At 40.1% G+C, this 19,964-nt stretch overlaps 2 protein-coding genes across 5 annotated transcripts in view; one reads left to right on the top strand and one right to left on the bottom strand.

Moving 5' to 3' along the window:
• The first annotated feature begins 43 nt into the window (after positions 1-43).
• On the top strand, positions 44-4,220 carry NOL7 (nucleolar protein 7). 2 transcript variants are annotated; one of them, XR_011806875.1, is made up of 9 exons: positions 44-311; positions 384-444; positions 569-618; positions 728-756; positions 1,624-1,708; positions 2,636-2,757; positions 2,834-2,911; positions 3,006-3,141; positions 3,867-4,220. XR_011806875.1 is itself a non-coding variant. In XM_038175288.2 (8 exons), exons 1-8 carry the CDS (start codon positions 139-141, stop codon positions 3,926-3,928), a joined length of 660 nt encoding a protein of 219 aa, XP_038031216.2. In that variant the 5' UTR covers positions 48-138; the 3' UTR covers positions 3,929-4,220. The 2 variants fall into 2 exon arrangements, 1 of the variants encoding a protein (XP_038031216.2); XM_038175288.2 differs by lacking the exon at positions 3,006-3,141 and having other exon boundaries at positions 48-311.
• A 239-nt stretch (positions 4,221-4,459) lies between these two features.
• Positions 4,460-19,964, bottom strand: part of RANBP9 (RAN binding protein 9) — a 38,685-nt gene continuing 23,180 nt past the window's right edge. Inside the window, exons 5-14 of one of the 3 annotated variants that reach the window (XM_072033328.1) lie at positions 17,870-17,892; positions 15,737-15,921; positions 14,882-14,994; positions 13,430-13,538; positions 11,882-12,072; positions 10,113-10,260; positions 8,948-9,021; positions 6,660-6,811; positions 5,842-5,953; positions 4,460-5,447 (exon numbers count right to left, since the gene is read on the bottom strand). In XM_072033328.1, the coding sequence (XP_071889429.1) occupies positions 5,317-5,447; positions 5,842-5,953; positions 6,660-6,811; positions 8,948-9,021; positions 10,113-10,260; positions 11,882-12,072; positions 13,430-13,538; positions 14,882-14,994; positions 15,737-15,921; positions 17,870-17,892 (1,238 nt within the window). In that variant the 3' untranslated portion in view covers positions 4,460-5,316. Of the gene's footprint in view, positions 5,448-5,841; positions 5,954-6,659; positions 6,812-8,853; positions 9,022-10,112; positions 10,261-11,881; positions 12,073-13,429; positions 13,539-14,881; positions 14,995-15,736; positions 15,922-17,869; positions 17,893-19,964 lie in introns of those variants that run through there. The other 2 variants (XM_027451243.3, XM_072033329.1) reach the window with 2 other exon arrangements.

Genomic DNA, 19,964 nt, shown 5'->3' with positions numbered 1-19,964 from the left:
GGCGGTGAGGGGCGGCCGTTGGGCGGTGAGGGGCGGCCGTTGGGCGGGAAGGGGCGGCCGTTGGGCGCTGAGGGGGCGCGGCCGGGCGGCGGAAGGCAGCGGCGCTTCCGAGGCGGGGCCGGGCAGCCGCGTGCGGCCATGGTGAGGCGGCGGCAGGAGGAGGAGAAGGAGAAGGAAGAGGAGGAGGTGGCGGCGGCGGTGCCCTCCCCGGCGGCCTCCGATGGCGAGGATGCCCCCGAGGAGCTGTCCTTCGGCGCGGCGGCGGCGGCGGCCGAGAGCGAGCGGCAGCTGGCCGGGGAGGCGGCGCGCAGGTAGGGCCGGCCCTCGCCCCGCTGTCCCCTTCCCTCCCTTTCCCCTTCCTGACGGCCCGGCCCCTCCCGCAGGCACCGGGAGCTGCTGAAGGAGAAGCGGCGGCGGCGGCAGGAGCTGTTCGTGGAGCAGAAGGTAACACCCCCCCATCCCATCCCATCCCATCCCATCCCATCCCATCCCATCCCATCCCATCCCTCACACCCACAGCCCGGCCGTTAACGGCTGCTAACCGCCGGTAACGGCCGTGTGCCCGCAGAGGAGGAAGCTGCTGCCCGAGGCGCTGCTGCAGGAGCTGGCCGCAGGACGGTGAGGCTGGGGGCGGGCGGGGGGTCACCCACGGTGCCTTCCCCCGGGCCCTCTGCTGGGCACTGACCGCCTTTCTCCTTCCTTCCCTCCTCCCTCCCTCCCTCCGCAGACCGGAGAAGCCCGCTGCAGCTGAGCGAGGTATGCTGAGGCGCCGCTGGGCTGCTGCCAAAGAAAGATAGTGGGGTTGGTGGTGGTCGTGCTTAATCTTGATGGCAGAGCCCACTTACAAACGTTTTTTGATGTAGAGTGGTTTCATGTAAAAGATCTGGGGTCTTTAGTGTGGGCAGCAGGCAGGTGTTCAAACGGAAACAAGCAAGGATGGCCAGAAAGATGGTAATTTCAAGCATTCAAGTTATAGAAGCTATTTAGATAGAGCTCTTAGTTGCCTTGATACTTTCTATAGTTGATGACACTTGTATAAATTAAATAACATTTTTCAAACCCTCAACTAGAAAATCAGATACCAGGGTACTCCCAAATGCTGCTTTCTAGCCCGCTTCAGAGGGGGCTAGAAAGCCCCCTCTTATACTACACAAAAATAAATTGTAGAGTGTTCTTTTAATAATGATTCTCTCATCATGATGTAGATAGTTGGTATAACTGTTGCTACTTATTTTTTAAGAAAAATAGTTGGTGTATAACAGATGAGCTCGGTGTGGTGTTTTGAATGCTCAGTGTCTGTGCTTCATTCTCTTTAGTAGAGAATGAAGCTCTTTGCAAACAGTGCTTAGCTGTTGTGTTGCACTGAATTTTTGTCCCTTTTGTTGTTGTTGATGCCAAGGAACAGCAAAGGCAGATGGCTGCTTCAGGTTGGTTCCCGTTCTCTTCCCTGTAACGCACTTAGCTAGCTTTCACTAGCCAGAGGGTCTGGAAAAACACTTGTTGGAGTTAGCTTGTTTCTCAGTTGGGTCGTTGTTTCTTCCCGCTTGTCTTCCGTTTACTGATCTTGATTCATAATGTTCTGGATTTTTTTTTTTTTTGTTGTGTCTAATAAACTTTCTCTAGACAAGCAGCCTGGCAGTAGGTCTGAGAAGCAGAGCGAAGGCCATGTGCTCAAACAGGCGAAGCAGGACAAAGCCAGGGGTGCCAGGTACGCCAAAGTGGAAGGTGTGGGGCTTCTGTCTCGGTGTGGTGGCACTGCTTCCCCCAGTCACAGCAGAGGTTTGGCACTTTGGTGGTGTTGCCCCTGCTCGCTCTCTCACAGAAGCAAATTTATGTGCTTAAATTGCCCGTTATGCTGCTGTACTTGTAAAAATATACCCTAACAGCAGACCTTGTGGCGTGGCTTCCAGGTAAGTACCTTTACCCTGCTGCTGTACATGGATGCTGGCTTGTTTGCTTTTCTTTATTTAAATTAATTGTGGCTATGGATAATACCATGCATGGATTTTTTTTTAGTGCTGTATTTAGGCATGTAATGATCAGTTCTGAATTTATTTGCAGCTACTGGCAAATGAAAATAACTTTAACAGTTAGCCAAGGTATGCATTCAATAACAGACGCAGAACTGAACTAAAAAACATTTTGGGCTTTATTCTTCTTCCTTTATCTTGTTCACTTCTTGCTGTATCGGTACAGTTACAAACATGTGCATAGGTAGAATTAGTGTGTGTGTGTGCACAGGTAAGCTTTCTTGATTCCACTGGGCAGTATCACCTCAAAGTGGAATTTTGAGAAGAATCCTGTCTTTCCTCTCTCACCTGGTGTGAGCTATCCAGGCCAGCATCAGCACACCAATAGAAGTTTTGCTGTGTTCTGCCTCACGTCCACTTGCTGGGGACTTAATTGCTGGATTTCATTCTGTAGGGGACAGTTGCAGGAGCTTCTGGCAGGACCAGTTTGAGACTTGCAGTCCATTTATTATTATTATTATTATTATTATTATTATTATTAACATTGCTGCAAAGCTTGGCTGATCATCAGAAGCCCGTGCAGACAGCAAAATACTGACTAAAGGGTGAATGTTGCTCTGGGTTCAGTAACTATGCTACAATGATTTAAATCTTTCTTTGAATAGGTCAAAAGGAAACTACACAGCTATGCACTTAAAAGATCAGAGCTTAACAGGGCTCCACCAACAAACAGCCAAAGACTTCGTGTACAGCCATCTCTACGGCCCAGGCACCAACCGAACAAGTGGTATGCAGTTTTCCTTAGGTTTGCATCGAGGTTTGTCTGTGTTAAACCTAGTAATTGATGCTCATCTCCATTTCAGCAAATGAATTTTTTTCCCTTGCAAACAAGAAAGATCCAGTTAAAAAAGCTGCAGTTCAGTTTGTGGACAAATCTTGGGGTAAGTATCCAAAAAAACTGAAGGTGGTACTACTTTATGCAGATATCGCTTGAATTATTTTTTCTAAATTTAAATAAGCTTTTGCATGTTACAGGGCTGTAGCTTCCTACCTTCTTATGAGAAGAAAGTGATAGTAAGGCAGGGGAGCAGGATGGTACAGCCTGAGTGTGCCTAATGAATGCTTCGCTGGAGAGAGCCTCTAGGACAAGCATTAGCTCATTTTTCATACAGTAAGCAGCAGTCTCAGGGTTAGAGCTACAGTTACTTGTTGAATTGGATAATTTTACTAATTCTTGCTTGGGGGTTTATAGCTTGAGCTGCTGAAGTCATTTCAGATTAAGATCTTAGTGAGAGCAGAGGGCAGTAGTGCCCCTTCATCCCTATAAAAAAAAAAAATGGACATTACCTAAATGAATGGGGACAGACTTGGACACACATCAATCCCAGCACACCTTGCCCATCAGTCATAGAACTTGCTTCCGTGGCAATCACCGTTTGATATCACGTTGTAGGGATAGGACAAAGGCTAATAGCTTTAAACTAAAAGAGGGAAGATCTAGATCAGATGTTAGGAAGAAATCCTTCACTGTGAGGGTGGTGAGGCCCTGGCACAGGCTGCCCAGAGCAGCTGTGGATGCCCTACCCCTGGAGGTGCTCAAGGCCAGGCTGGATGGGGCATTGGGCAAGCTGGTGTGGTGGGGGGTTGGAACGGGGTAGTTTTTAAGGGCCCTTCCATTCTGTGATCATAAAGATCAGAGGAAAACATTAGACTCAAGTAGCAGTCCTTGGTCATCAGTGTTTCTCACTTGTGCTTTGAAAGTAAAAGCATTATCAGCTTTCCCCTCAGTTCTCCTGTCTTAAGCTTCAAATGTTGCAGTAATGAATACATGGCTGCTGGTTACAGAGCTGGACATGGAAACTGCTTACAGCCTTACTCTTTTGTTTTTGTTTTAAGGGCTAGAAAAAAAGCAAAAAGCAACCAAGTTTAAGAAACACTGGATTTCAAGGAAGATGTAAAGTACAGCATGAAGACATGCCATCAAGGACTAGGGCTAAAGATTCTCACCACCTGTATATGTAACAGCTGTTGTTTTTCTGCCCCCTTCTCCATCACCACTGCTCTTTCAGCAGGTACTGATCTTTACCGAGCTGTGTCCCCATTGCCCTGTGTTCTTTACCTCCCCCTTTCAGAACTTATGGGGGCAGCTAACGAAGCGCTGAGTCACAGCAGGGACAGGGTGACCTTCAGGGGCTGCTAGAGCTGGACTCCATTTCATGAGAGAATAAAGACAAATGACTTTGTACTTACCCTTCTGGATGCTGCCTTTCTTAAACCCCTCCAACTGCTGGCTGTGCTTGCTTCATGGTAAGAACATGAACATACTCAGCTTTTAACTGTCAGCAGTTCAGCTGCTACGGTATGCTGACGCAGTGCATTAGGAGCACAGGGTTGACCCCTGAAGCACCCAGCTCAAATCAGGCCACATTAGAAGCACTGGTCTAGGATAAACAGCTCAAAGAAAGTGTAGCATACACGTCCATGCTACCTCGTATGTAGAAGTAAGTTTTTAATGGCTGGTTAATTATGATATCACTACATTTTATTGCAATATAGTACTATTTAAGCACTTTTAAAAATGCAAGGTGTACAAAGATTAAATTAAGACTGTAAATTGACTAAATATTTGGTTTTTATATAAATAGGTCATAACCACACTGTGTTGACATGTAATACTGTTATAATACAACAGTTAAACTGGTGAGTCTACACAACAGAAGCTGTCTGTAGTTAAACAAGGAAACAAAGTTGAAAAGACCATGTTAAAACAAAAAAAACTACTAAGATCAACAGGTTGGGATTGTAAGTAGCAACAAACATATTCACTCAGCTCCTGAGTAATTCAAGTTTTACAGTACACATTAAAAAATATCATTTCTTCCCATCAACACTATATATCCAAACCATCAGGTGTTTATGCATTTTGCAAATTACATTGATTGAACTATGTAACAATGGGGGTGGAGGTTGGCAAGTCATCCTGCTTGACGTTTGTCTCACCCATATGCTAACACATCCACGTTTGCTATCCTTCCGTCCCACCACAAGGTAGCAGGATTTTTGGTTTGTTTTGGACAATCGTTTAGAGGATTTGTAATTGTCAATTTGGATGGCTGACGTTATCAGTGATATTTTCCACTCTTAGTCGCCTAAGAGGTTTAAAGATGGAAATTTTCTCCTAACACTAAGTTAGAAATCATTTGCATCATGCTGTAAACTAGGAAGCAACATAAAGCGACAGACTTGTCCTTAGTACATAATTAAAATCCCAAATTCCAGTCAGCAGAGCTGGTCTACTTTCCACGTCGAATATGCCACAACACCTTTCAGATCTTCAAATGCATAGCTAGTGTAGGTAATCTTCCACTGTGGCAAACGCGCAGGATCCAATTCCTGATCGAGCCATCAATCCTAGACACTGTGAGGCTTGTCCCATGGCGAGGGCAAGCGGCGGTTGCTTTGGCAGATTGTGAGTCTCTGAAAGAGGATTCACAATGGCAGTTTAAATACCTCATTAGTTTTCATGATTTTTCATGTACTGAAAACAAAATTCCTGTATTTACATGCAAAGCTTATCCTTACAGTAATACAAAACAGGAATAAAGTGACATTTTGAAATTCCCCACCTAGCCCTAATGTTAAAAAAAAACATTTTTGCTTGGAAACAACCAGACAGGTATTATATTTGTTGCACTAACACCCCCCAAAACTCTGTTCTGCCAGCAGAGCATGATTGCACTGCCACTCCTCACTGGTCCCTCAGCCAGCAGCCCAGTACTAAACCCAGCACACGATGCAGGGTGAGCCACAACGCTGCCATTCTTCAACAAAAGGCACAGGGGTACCAAACGTGCAAACCACGAGGCCTTACCTAGTATTGCACTATTAAGCACAGAGCACACAGGTTCTCTTTGTATCGGGTCAAGCTGATTTCCAACAGGGCTGCTCCAAGGATCCGAATATGCAAGTAAACTAAAAGCATCCTGTGGAAAGATAATTAAAAAAAAAATCATTATTGCATCACAGCTATATTCTACTAGGACCATTTTCTTAACGCATTTTGACTCATGACTTCAAAGTGAGAAGGCAGTTGTTTTTTATAAGACAGATTTTTACCTAAAAATCCTTCATCAGTATAAAGGGATAAAAAAAATCTAACAGAAGTTGTTTTAAACAAGTGGTGTTTTTCCCAACAAAATTATTTGGAAAGATAAAATCAGTGTTTTAGTAAGTGGCAAGAAAAAAACAGACTGGAAATTGTAAGCAGTCAGTCTTTGGTAAGGGAATTATTTTCCAGGGCAGCCTCAAATCAAGGTAAACTAATTATACACACTGAGCATACTAAACAGAGCACACATTTCTGGCACCTGCACCAATTCTCGCTGAAAGCTGTACTTTGATTCCAGTAGCCAAGCTCATGGTCAGAAACAAGAGAAAAGGGATGTGCCAAATTCAGCTCTGCTCTGAATATTATTACAGCATGAAGTTATTTTCCCCCATGAATGCGCTACACAGACGAGATGGTGCTACCCACCGCTGACTGGAATGCTTAAGCTTCTGTGATTTTTGTCTGAGAGAAGCAAAATAATACTGTTACTCAGCATGCTGTGAGAAGTTTCCACCATGAAAAGTTTCCACTGGGCAGCATGGTTGTTCACCTTAACACCACAATTTCAGGATTAAGCATACCTTGAGCATTTTCTTATTTGCTGTGTTTTTGCCACATTCTCTTCTTAGCTGCTCACTCATCGCTTGCAATTCTCTTCCAAAATGGATCATTCTTTCGATAGCTGCTTGGCTGCCACCGCACAGTTGACGCCTTAACTGACTTGAATCTACTTCTGCAAAAACGATATCGTCATCATCACCACTAATAAAGAGACAAGAAGCAAGCTAGGGATCTAGGTGCACTGATTTCACTTTAAAACCATCTGCCTTCTCAGGGGGAAAGCATGTAGGGCCACAGATCTTGGCAGACTGCACTCCTGTGCTGCACCCTGTTAAACTGCTCCTTAATTAATAGTAACTTGGAAGATTTACTTGATGGCAAAAGCCATCCACACATACTGCTTTTTTTTTTTTTTTTACAACAAATTGTATTAAACTAACTGGAACTATAAACCAGATTTTACTGAAAATAAATAAAAGAGCCCCCACATTCTAGCTACCTTTTAAATTATTTGTCATTGGACTTCTAAAGATAGGCCAAACCCTGAACCAGTAAATTAGAATAAAAAGAACTAAACCCCTAGCTCCCATGACAGACACTGCTGTTTAGAAGGTACACAGTCCTTGTACAACATACTAGCTTTATGATTTGAACATCTTGGGCTTCTTTTGTAATGAAATGGAACATTGCTATCACCTTCTTTACCATTTGGTATAATATTCCCAAGTACTACCGATTTTAATAGGTATTCATGCAGTTTTTGAATAGTAAATTAACCTTTAGCTTCTCTGAAAATTCTGCCTTTCTTAAATTTACAAGTAGAGATACCTGTAAAAAAATAATTTATCCATTCTTTGCCATTTTTCATCAACAGAACTGAGCTTTGAAACAAAATGTTGTGCCTACTTTATATAACATACACAGCACTAAGGAAAATGTATAAGTATTTCAAAAAGCAGAACAAAATTCTCAATCTGATGCCATAAACAATGTGGTTTGAGGAGCCACATTCCTTTTTACACAAGGTGAAGCACCTGCAAGTCTTCAAGCAGCGGTGCTTGTTGCTAGCTGCAGCCCAATCTAGGGCATCACTTTCCAAAGGCAGAAAAACCCCTCTACATCAAAAAACAAAGCACACAAAAAGACAAAAACCACCCCTCTCTGCTCCCTGTGCAGCTGCTTCACGTCTGTCACAGCAAGCCTCTGTGGTCAAGGCTGCAAGAGAGTAAAGAAGCATTTTGTTTTTTCTGTCAGAGAAACGAGGCCTTGTTGTTACCCAGTTTCAGAGCATAATGCAGCGAAACAGCCTGGCAGTTTGAGTATCCCCCCCTTCAGGGCTGAAACAGAATTAGATTTGCTCTGGAACAGTTGCGCAGTATTTACCAGCAAAGCCACATGAACCAGCAATGTCCTGCGTTTTGTATTTCACTTAAGCTCTGCATTAACTGGTGTCTGTTTAAATCGATGGCTTGAGAGCACGGTTCCGCAAATGCAGAGAGGTTGGGCTGGATGCTCCCATTTCTCCAGATGCATGCAGGAATAACACCCGCTGCCCAGCCTCCAGCCCGTGCTCTCACTGAAGTGATGTGGCTGCCTTCAGCACTACTGGGCAGGGACAGTCAGTGCTGTACTGGCAGAGTAAACGCTCTCTTTTTAACTTGTACAGCCACTCAGAGGGTACTCACGTACCCACTCATCACTAACAGCAGCAGCTAGGAGTGAACATAAAGTAGGCTAAGTAAAACAGTTACTTTTTAGATCATATTATGTTGGTGGAATTTTTTTTTTTGTTACATCCCAGTTTCCAAATATAGCTCTTTTCCTGAGTACTTAGTACTAGCATCATCACCATTCTTTGTACCCTGTGTAAGTGCTCTGCAATTTCTCCTCTTACTGTTTACTCCAAAGATGCCATTGAGAGCCATGGGTGCTGAGAGGACTGGAAGCGGGAGAAGCCACCTGCCAGCCCTAGCCCAGGCACTCTGCACAAGCAGGGTACTTACTCTGAAAGGTATTTCCTTAAAAATTGATACTAGTTCAAATATCCATGAGTTACTACCACTTTTCCCCTGTTCTCACACTAATATCAGACCACCTAAATCAGCAGTTTTAAGATTTACATATCATAACAGCAGAACAACAACAACAAAAATTAAGGTTTGAGCTAATATCCTTAATTTTCAAGTTGGGAAGCATTGCAAGTAAAAACATAACCTTGTTGCCATCACTTAATAAAAATGTAAGAAATATCACTGCAGACCCATTTCTGTGTCACATTCTTCCATTTCGTGATCATGTTTAGAACTACCATTTAGGAAGCCATTGGATGAAGTCTCAGCAACCCCATTGGAGTAGTGATCTGTTTCCATGTCTACATCATTGCTGAAATGAGAAGAATGAACAAAAATTGGACTCGTGTTAAAGAACTTGAGGTTATCTTCTTCACAACTTCACCACAAAACATCCTTATCTCGCCCACTGAAACACTGCTTTTAAATATTACCAAGGTAGACCAAAGCAGCAGGGAATTTTTAAGGTTCTCCCAGCTAACATTAGCATTTAGTAAAAACAACGTTTTCAGATGCTGAAAAATGGAATGTGTCCACCATTACACCAGCAGTAAGCACTTTCTAAATACACAGCAAGAAGCTCTTGTTTACGTACCTGTACATACAAAGAGGTAGTGTATTTTCTCAATGCATTTTTCTCTATTTCATGCCCCCCTCCTCCAATTTTATTTTATTTTTTTTAACACACAGTTAACTAAATATAAACCCTACTTTGAGAATACCATATTTAGGTAAATATTTCTCTCCAAAGAAACCTCACTCTCTCAATGGAATGTCAGAGAAACGAAAGAAAAATTCAAAGCAAATATCAAGAACATCACAACACTGAAAGAAGATTCAGAGGCCAACTGAGTGCATGAAACTCCACAACACACTTTGCTCACAGTGGGTCACAACGGCACTTTTAGAAAGTGCCAGTGTGGCTTTGGGGGCTGACCTTTCCTGACAGTTACATCCTATTCTATTCCCATTCTAAAGCCTGTTTTATTTTGTCACGGACAACCTAAAACCTTTCATGAGAGCAAAAAGATTTAATACTCAAGTTTAAAAGACCACCTCCAATACAACCAAAAAGTATTCAGCTTCCCCTGAAGAAACCAAGGAATGTTTCTTTTAACCAGGCAGCTCCGCAGCAAAGGAACTGTCCTCATCTTGTGAAAAATCCCAAAGTTGCCTGGACTCTGCCAAGCTGTTTGGCAGAGGTGATTACTGACGCAAATGTAAATTGTGAAGCTAAAAAGGAAATTGTTGCTCTCGCTTCCTCCCCTCCCCAGCCATCACTATCCAACTGTAGTTTGTTACCTCCATCACATCCTCAAACTCCTCTGAAAACTCTTCTCTGTAATAAAAGCATGTGGACAACGTAAACCTTAACGTAAGTTAGAAGCATTGAGGTTTATTCACCTGGAGTAGCTGTTAACCTGCTGCGATCTTGACACATTTATGTTGTTGAGCTCTGGTACATTCAAGCTGGTGGTTGTATGTTTACTGTGACAGTACGATTGATGCGCTTTATTTGATATTACTCCATTACTGCAACTACTTTCAAACCCTGAAAAGAAATTTTTATAATTGAAATCATCGACGAACTTATTTGTAAGTACCTAATTACACAAGTGAAATAAGCATGGCTTAATTGTTCATGGTCGCTAAATACTTCATTTGTCAAGCAAGCAATCCTAAATAGTTAGCTTCCGTGCTTCAGGGACCTGAAACTTCAAGGCTTCTGCAGTGCAGAAGTGCATTATTTAACAGTGCATTATTTAACAAATACTAACACATAAAAGGGTTTTTGGTTGTGCATATACACCACTAAAATATAAAAATAAATCAACATAGAATCAGCTTTTAGAATGGAAAGATTACTTCTGAAAGATGTGAAGTATCTCCTCTAGGCCACTTAATCATTAAGAATGGAAGCAGACATGCATCTTTATAATTCCTTACTGCATAATTCTCTTGATAAATACACAGTAAAATTCAGTGTTGAAAATGCTTCACATATTGCTACTCAAATACAACCTCCCTCCTTCCCCCATATAATTATTTTAATTGCTAATATTGTGCTTTGCTAAATAAAATTACACCATGCTGTGAAATTCTGATGTCTGGCTAAAATCTCTTCTGACCCTTCTAAAATATAATCAAGAAACTACTATTTGAAGCAAACATGTAATTGGCAGCTCCATCAAGCCCAGATTCAAGAGCTCCCTAGTATCTTCTAACATAGAAGCAGGTCACAGGAAGGGTTTATTATTTAAAAAAAACAAACAGACAAAACCAAAACAAAACTAAACAAAATAAAAACAACCACAAACACATGCCACTTTCTGCCATTTGGGGAATTCCAAATCTCAATGCTAATAATACCATTCATCAACTTGCTTATTAAATATCGCCTCTGTTTTCAAAGTAAGAAAGCCAGAGGTACTTTCTACAACACATCCCAAGAAGCACTCCAAGAAATAACTCAAAATCTGAGCATAACACCACACATTCAGCAGCAGCTGGTATTCTGGTGGCTGTGCAACGCTGGCTTCCTACTCAAACCTACCAAGAGGAAGAAAGAAAAGCCCCCAGTCTGCTCCGGTTTGGATTTAAGAACAAAACAGGACTGAAAGTTGATGGCTTCCACCTGCTACCAAAAGAGTCTTGAGTTCAAAGATGACACCACCTTCAAGTACTATTTTAACATGCCCAATCTCCTCTCCGTGTTTGGGAAGTTACTGGGATCTCTCCACAGGCATGGGGCAGCTCTAAACATGCAGGGCTTCCCACTGAAGCTTTACCACCAATACAGACCCTCAGAACCTTCTCAGCTACTCAGAGTGAAATTCGGCTGCCAGAAGAAAGTAGCTCTTCTGTGTTTTTTTTTTTTAACCTAACTTGACCACTCAGTTTCTCTCATTTCCTACTGTTTCTTATTTCCTTTCATATTTCCTACTGCACATTTTATATATGTGCTTTCCATTTCCCCAGCTGAAAATAAGCTATCCTAATTGTTAAAACTATCGTTCAATGCAAAGTGTTCAGTCTCAGCCCAACTAAAACAAACTGTCTATCTGCAGGTTTGATACTTGTAACTTCTCCTGAAAATTCTCAAATTTATAGAAAAAATCTCAAAATTATAGAAAAAGCTTGAAATGTGTGAAGTGTCCTCCACATCAACTTACCAGAGAAGTGTGTGCTGCTCCCTTTGCCTGTTGCCAAATTGTGAATGTTCATTCCATGGCTAGGGCTCATGCTAGGACTACTAAATGATCGTGGGCTAACAGGGTAACTATCTTGAGATTTTGGACTGTGGCCTCCCAGACACCGCACTTCACTGTCTGTACCATTCACCATCTCTATAAACTGGCGCACCCTAAACAAAAGACAAAGAAGTTAAGCCAACAAAACAATTAACACATTTCAGTTGACCAGTGATTTTAGCGTTAAATATACAGTCTGACTCAAGGAAATGCTGGGTGTCACTAACCCAATCATCAATAAGCTTGGAGTATTCATCCAAAATACAAAACTACAGAATTTGTGAGGGAGGAGAACAGGAATATTATCCTTTGAGGATAAGCTCTGGCAATAAGTCCTCAAAGTTCAGAGAACTAAACTGTATTTTCTTTTTGTTTTAACTGTTCTGTTTTATTGGCAGGGGCAAGTTTATTTCTTGAGAAGGATACATAGTTCTTTTGTCATGCCAATCATTCCTCTCAAAGTAAATGAGCACATACTTTCACTGCCTGGAACAGTAAGGATTAAATGGTAACTTTAAACATGAAACATTTGCACTGGAGAACAGTTTAAAAAGCAAGATCACATACAAACCTTCCCTTTAGAGGCGGTTGCTCTTTGTCAATTTTATTTTAAATGAGGAGGTTTTACTATGAACTCTGATGAAGCTCACAACTACCGCTACTGTTTTAGGCTTGGATAGTCTTAATAGAACAGGCAGAATTTAGCAAGACAGATTGAGAAAAAGAAACATACACTTAATATTATAGAGTGAGGTCTTACACCAAAACGTTCCCATTTTATGAATTCTGTGGTAAGTTTGCAGCACTATCAGGTGAATTCTGTTCAGCACTTGAGTGTGACAGACTTGAAATACATTTCAAGTAAATTAATTGACCATAAAAATCATAGCATTTTGTTTTTATAGAAGGAACAGATTTTTTTTTTCCCCATACTCAAACATTATGACATGATAGAAAATTCTGTAGGATCAGTGCAGGTGGCAAGTGCCGGAAGGTGAAAATTGCATGCCTGGGAAGCTACAAGAAGTCTTTGGGATTACCAAATTTCCACAGGTTTCAAATAAAATGACAAGGAGTGGACCAACTCATTTTAAACTGGTCTTTAACGTCAGTCAGCCATCTGAAGGAACAGACCAACTTATTCCACAAGACTTTTAGCTTTCTTGAATATTCATCAGTTAACATTAATTTTTACGTAGGAGAAACTGATTCAAATTCACTCCAAAAAATATAAAACTTAGTTCTAGAGGACAAGTCTACAGCAAGATGTGAATTATGCTGCAAAACAGGACCTTGATGACAAAACCTGGTTAAACATGTAGCAAATAAGTACAGCATAAAGAAAAAAACTACACAAATTTTCTAAAAAATGCTGCTTAACTGTTTTTGTGAAAACTTTAAATAACTGTCTAGTCTCAGAAGGTACTTGTGTCATCTATAAACACACATCTGTATAATTTGAAGACTCACTTTAATGCAAATAAGAGATTAGGATTTCTTTCTAGTAAACTTGGATACAACTGTTGTGTTGTTTCAATGGCTTCTCCCATTCTTCCTGCTAAAACCAATTTCTGAATTCCTGTTCACCAAAAAACAAATAAGAGATTAGGATTTTCTTCTAGTAAACTTGGATACAGCTGTTATGTTGTTTCAATGGGTTCTCCATTCACCCTGCCAAAACCAGTTTCTGAATTTCTGTTCACCAAAAACAACAGTTAAAAGGACAGCTTACGGATTAATACATGTAAATTATTAAAAGACACTGCAATCATTAAGTGTTTTTTTTTTCTATTAGAAAAAAAATAGCGTAAAGAAAAATCATGCTTCCTTAAAATGCTCAATAGGGAAATCGAAGAATTGCACTCCTCCTACAGGTATTCAAACAAGTACTCAGTAAATACTTTTATTTCCAGCATATAACTATTTTGTACTCAGATTGCTCGTTTAGAGCTAGATTAAGACTGCAGACACTTATGTGATTTATTTCTCATTTTCATAGCTTTATCATAAGCACATACCAAACTATTGTCACCCAAGAAAATTCAAATCACCTCCCACTCCCAGAGGTTCGACTTTGAGCAAGAAACATAAAATTTCGTCTCCCTTACCTACAAGGCATGCTTTAAGTCAGGTTACAGTTGACTAAACCTTTCCACAACAGTCCCAGCAGCTTTAGTTAATGCTTCTGTTGCTGTAAGCTAGCACAAGCCTCAAACAGTCTCACAGCTCTATCCACCAACAGAGAAATTGATCCAAATGAAAAAACAGCCCAACAACCAGGCTATTTTTCCACCAGAGCAGTTTCCCCATGTGGTGTGTCATGCAGACAACCGTTGAACACAAATGCTTGTGTTCATACAGCAGGAATCTAAATGAATGGGGGAAGGCACTGTCTTAATCAGGCTGCCAAACAGCCCAGCTACAGCAAGTTAGAAGTGAACAGTATACTGTTAGTTCTCCGTGTCCTCTTCCCCCTCACAACCATGAACTGGAAAAAATCAAAATTTGCTCTAACTTATCAAGCATTCTCTAACATCTACCCCTTTTCATAGTTGAGATAAAAGTCTAAACTTCTGTCACCTTTTTTTAATTCTTGTTTGTGAGAGCTAATGGTCAGTCACAAACACTGCTATACAGACATCACACACATTTGCTTAAGACAGATCACAATTTTCCATTCAAGAGAAGGACAACAAGTAATTTATCACATCCTACTACATCAAACAAATTCCAAAAGTATTAGTGCAGAAGTTCATCTTAACCAGCTGTTCATAAAAGTGTAGCTTTATATGAAAGCAAAGAACTGTACTACGAAATAGTGCTGAAACAAAATTCTACAAGGAAGCTTAAGAGAAAGTTTTATGCAATATCTGATTAAGGGAGAGGGGGGAAAAAAAGATGTAACGTGCTTTCCAGCCTTACTTTGTCTATTTTTAATGGAAGCTAATTCTTCTAGCACAGTCTGGTCTGTGGACCTGGCGAATGCCTCTGCTGTTGCACAGTATCCATGGTGAACTAAGTAAGATGACACCATTCTAAAAATAAACAAAAAGCAGAAACACTTATTAAATACAGGTAAGCAACTGAGAACCTCTTGAACATGAATCCCTCCTGAGAAAAAGTGACTGAATTGAAGAATTGCATTTGAAATTCAGAAGCTTCAGTTAAGAGCCAGTATCTTCAAACAATACAAAACCGACATTTTTTTATGATATGTTTTAATACGATTATTTATGAACCAAAATTGAGTCAATTAAAATCCTACCTGCTAATGAAGTTTCTTAATTGCTCATTGCATACATTGAGGCAGTTTCTGCACGTTCTGAAGTGAATTTTTGTTTTCACTAAGAAATAAACAACGTGAAGCCACGGCCATCAGTTCTCCATGTGATGTGCTAACAAGCCACAAGCTAACCTGGCGTGCCAAAAACTGAATGCAAATGGAAATTTCCAGAACCAACCATTATGACTGTGGCAATTTTTCTAAACAAACCAACCTAAATTGGATAGATGAAATCAGAATAGAAGATTTATACTTTTTATAAATTCTTAAGTAATAACACAGATATCTGCCCTGAGGATCATCTCTTCCTGCTCAATTTCATACATACTTATCAAGCCTGCTATGTCAGAAAAACTCTGTACTACTTTTTAATATTATCTGTGATTTTTTTTGTGTAAGAAAACAGGTATATCTTAAAGACCTATGAATTAGATAAACTGTGTTTTTTTTGTTTGTTTGTTTTTTAAAAAAATGAACAATATTTGAAGTCTTACTTCTGAATCATTGTTTGCCATTCTCCTTCCCGATCTCCTATTGGAAATCTGTCAATCTGTGCTTGAATTTTGGTTCTCCATTCTCGCATATAGTCTTCAATATCAAATACAAATGGGTGTTGTCCAAAATTAGCATCCACAACTTCTCCTGGTGTCTGAAGCCCTACTGTAGGGTACAAGTTTGGCTGCAAGAAAATTTTTAATTAGTTCTTTCCTCTTATACTGAATTCCCCATATTTTTTTTCAGCTCTGTACTAATATCCCCAGTGCTAGTAGTGTGAAAAAGCAAATACCTCTGGATCATCTGTCCAGTAGTTAAAGCAACTTCTACTAATCCAGCAATACAACGACTGATTAGTTTTATCCCACTGGTCACAATTTTTTATTTTGAAATAAGAAAGCCTTAGTGATTCTCCTTCTAGTCAGAATATGCACTTTTTAAGCTGTGCTAACGTTTACAACTTTTGGTTTAAGTTTTACAAAATATTCAATACCAATTTTTAAATGATTTTTTTTTTTAAGACCAGGATTAAAGTTTCTTTTAAAAAGAGAACAAAAATTAAACTTACAAAGTGGGCCATTTTCCTTTTGGGGTGAAATACTTAAAACATCGCTGAATTTTAGTGGTAAGAAATGACAGGATAGAGAACTCATTAGCCTCAAAGTCCAAGTGTAGCGCCTAAAAAGAACTGTAACAGTGCATTGAAGTTCTCGTGAATTCCTGGACTTGTATCTACAAAAAGACTTTAAAGCATTTATTGTTGTCTCAGTTTTATTTTCTGCTTAGAGATTAGGTCTCAATGCAAATTTGAAATATGCCAAATATAAGAAAAGTAAAACCTGCCTGTTGAGATTAAAGTAACTTTCTTAAATGCAACTAGCGTCTCAGAAATGGCAATGCAATCTTTTTTTTTTTTTTTAATTTATTTTTTAATATACCTACATCATATTTACACTGTAGTCAATGGTGGTACGGTATGACAGTATGCTGATCTACGGAACTGCATACTAAATACGTGACAGCTGTGAGGAAGACTTATCATGATGTTGACACATCAACATGCAGGTCACTGGAACACTGAAACCCCGTGAAATTAGCTGTTAGAACTGTGCCAAAGCCTATCTTGCCTCCTCTCCACCCTGGTCTTTTTTTTTTTTCCCTCCCTTAAATAAATCTTGCTTATAGTGTTATCTAGTCTAGACTAAGCAACAAAGCACGAGTCTCAAATCTTTTAATGAGATGAAAACAATCACTTCTAATGAGGAGGGGTCCAGCTTTTTGCTTCAGATTGAGATGTCAGAGATCTCTTGCGTTGGTACCACAGGCTAGCAAGGACCCCTGCTGGCATCACACAGATACAAGCAAGTGGCAGCAGCTTCCTACTTGTAGCACCCGACACTGCGCCCTGGGTTACTGGCTTCGTTTTTCCTTAATATCTGTCCCCACTCCCTGTGGTCGTAGCTAACAGTATCTGGCCAGATGGAATTGTGTCCACACGCTGTGCCCTAACCAGATTAGACCAGAAACAAAGTGGATGAGAAAAAGCAAAGTAAGTGCAGTACCACACCTGCACCTGTAGCACAGGGAACACAGTGAAGGTACAATTAAAATGACCAAAAAGAGAGAAGTCTTCAAGTATCTGCAGCTTTCTTGAAGAAAAAAATGCTTTGATATGTTTGATTTTATGGAGTGAACAGCATATAAAAAGATTTTTGAAAGAATTACACTGACCACTGGCTACCTAAGTAGCCAGCCTCTGGGCATCTGACAGAGCTGCACACATATAACCAATGCTGGTGGTTTAATGAAGGTTGATTTTTTATGTAGGGTCTGCATCTGTCAAACTAAGAATGTAGTAACTAATTGTATCTACAATTTCCTGGTAAAGTTCCACTAGAACTGTTCAAACATTAACAACCCAAATAGGAAAACCCCTGTGAAGCTTGGTGTAAAAATGAAAAAGCTTTTTGCTTCGATTAATAAATCACTGATATGATGAGCAGTATCTCGTATTAAACTGGATAAGAGGGTTATCATTGGATTTCCAAGAAGCACAAAGTAAATGTGAGTCACGTTTAAACATCTGTTTATAATACATAGAGGAAAGCTGTTTGAAAATGCACTTATCTTACCGGTAAGTCTGTGAAAGCGATGCCTGTAACAAAGAGAAAATAAAGATTAATGTCTGGGTTCTAGTCACATTTTCTCAAGTGTATCATTATATGTTTAGAAAACTCACCCAAACTGTCTCAGAATTAGTAGTTAAGTGTGGTGACATCCATGAGGCTTAGGTACAACTGATGTGCTTGAATAATAAAGGGCAACACTTGGCAGAGAATAATTTTCCTTCAAAAACTCTTAGTTCGCCCTTGATTTTTCACAATAGGGCCTAAGATTTAGCAAGCATCATACAGATACACAAAGGAGCATGAAAATTCTTGCTATGGATTAAAATTTACAGGAAAGAAAAATATCTGAAGATTTTTTTTTTCCTCACTTGCATGTCTTAATACTGAGACATCAAGGCTTAGCAGTGTCTTTTCTTGCGTGCTATTACTTTTCTTTCTAAGTAGGCATTATCTTTACATGAGTAGCACATGACTATAATACTCCAAACCAGGCTGGAAAATGTTTCGCTCTAATCCACCCCAGGGCGTTTTGGTTTTTGAACAGAAGAGCTTGATATCCTGTTATATAATTAAAAGCATCTATCCACCCATAAGACCAGGACAGTGATTTTGCTGTCTCAGGATTAGAGAAAAATCTGACCTCTATACACTTGAGGAACTTCAAGCAGATTAAGGGGAAAAAAGCTTTCATTTAAAAATAAATAGGAGGAAGTCTACTACTGGTAGCCAAACGGTGAAAGTATTCCATAATTTTCTTTATTGCTGAATTATTTTTTTTTCCAAGCACGTAACAATTCAAATCCACCTATCCCCTCAAACTTGTATTTCTATAACACCACTGCCTTTTCAAATTTAAGATTAAAACAAAAGCTTTTAACCTTTTGTATTAAATTCCATCCCTGTTTTCAATCTCCATTCTTCACCAAGACTTCAGATCTCAATAGCATCTGGAGTTCGTGCATCTTTAATACAAAAGGATGATGCATCTAGTGAATCCTGTCACATCTCAAAGCTATCATTTTTACTTACTACCTGTTCACACCCTAATTTTTGTTATTATTTACTTATTTTTAAGTTACAACCACTTTTTCTGTTTGACACATTTTGACATCCAACTCATCCTTTTCCAAAATGATCATGGCAGTTGTTAAGATAAAAGATGATCAATTGACAAATACTCAGTGTCTTTTTTTCCTTTGTAAGTTGGTTAGTTTTGGGGTAGCTGGGGCATTCCTCATCCAATTCAGGGTTTTACACATGCACAAATAATTGCTTAGCCCTTTCTGTACTGTCAAATCCCAGGCTGAGCCAGAGATTTCCAACACTCTAGTTACACCTCTGTGGCCCAGAGAAAAAAAAAAATAGGCGTCCTTCACGTTGCAATTCGATGGGAGTCCTGGACAACAAGCAGCAACAACTCAGCAAGACAGCCAAAATTTCTGGTTTGTTTTTTCCCCCTACACACACAATCAGAGCTCCTCTGCTCGCCAGGCTAGTGCAGCCCACCACAGCAGAAGAGCTGTCAGGATTCCTTCTGGAATCCATGAAGCATTTATCAGATTTTCTGTTTGAGAGGTGATACTATACTGGTCTCTCCTCACCTATACCACTCTGTTCTTTTCTTTAAACAGATTTTAATCTTTTGGAGTGTTATTCAACAGTTGGCCTAATTCAGTCTGCTTTAAGACTTCTGCTGATAGAGAAGGTTCTACCCCTTCCCACTTAGCTCTTCTATGCACATGGCCACAAGAACAGTCAGAAAAAGTGTCTCTGTTTGATCAACCACCTGATCTAACTTACCTGTAGCCATACTGTTACTAGCTCCAAAAATGGATGAAGGTAGATTACCCTTCTTAGCTTTAACCAAGATTACAATCAATTAAATGAGCCCTTATCTTCTGTTTTGATATATACCTGAAACAGGGCGAAAACCAAACTGCTACAAAATGGATGATTCGATTGTATATAAACTCATTCTGCTCAGAAGAAATATTAAATCACGATAGAATCACAGACAAATTTTCTTAGAAGTGACCTCTGGAGGCATTTAACCCAGCTCAGAGTATGGGGGTAGTATAACTCCCAGGTTAGATCTGTC

The sequence above is a fragment of the Anas platyrhynchos genome, chromosome 2, assembly GCF_047663525.1.
Source record: "Anas platyrhynchos isolate ZD024472 breed Pekin duck chromosome 2, IASCAAS_PekinDuck_T2T, whole genome shotgun sequence".
Lineage (NCBI taxonomy): Eukaryota > Metazoa > Chordata > Aves > Anseriformes > Anatidae > Anas > Anas platyrhynchos.
Note: the sequence above shows the minus strand (reverse complement) of the source record. Positions and strands in the feature narration are given on the sequence as shown.

Coding starts and splice junctions, on each gene's coding strand:
- NOL7 (XM_038175288.2), top strand. CDS start 139: ATGGTGAGGCGGCGGCAGGAGGAGGAGAAGGAGAAGGAAGAGGAGGAG. Junction 1,709..2,635: donor GACAAAGCCAGGGGTGCCAG/GTACGCCAAAGT, acceptor TTCTTTGAATAG/GTCAAAAGGAAACTACACAG. Junction 2,758..2,833: donor AGGCACCAACCGAACAAGTG/GTATGCAGTTTT, acceptor TCTCCATTTCAG/CAAATGAATTTTTTTCCCTT.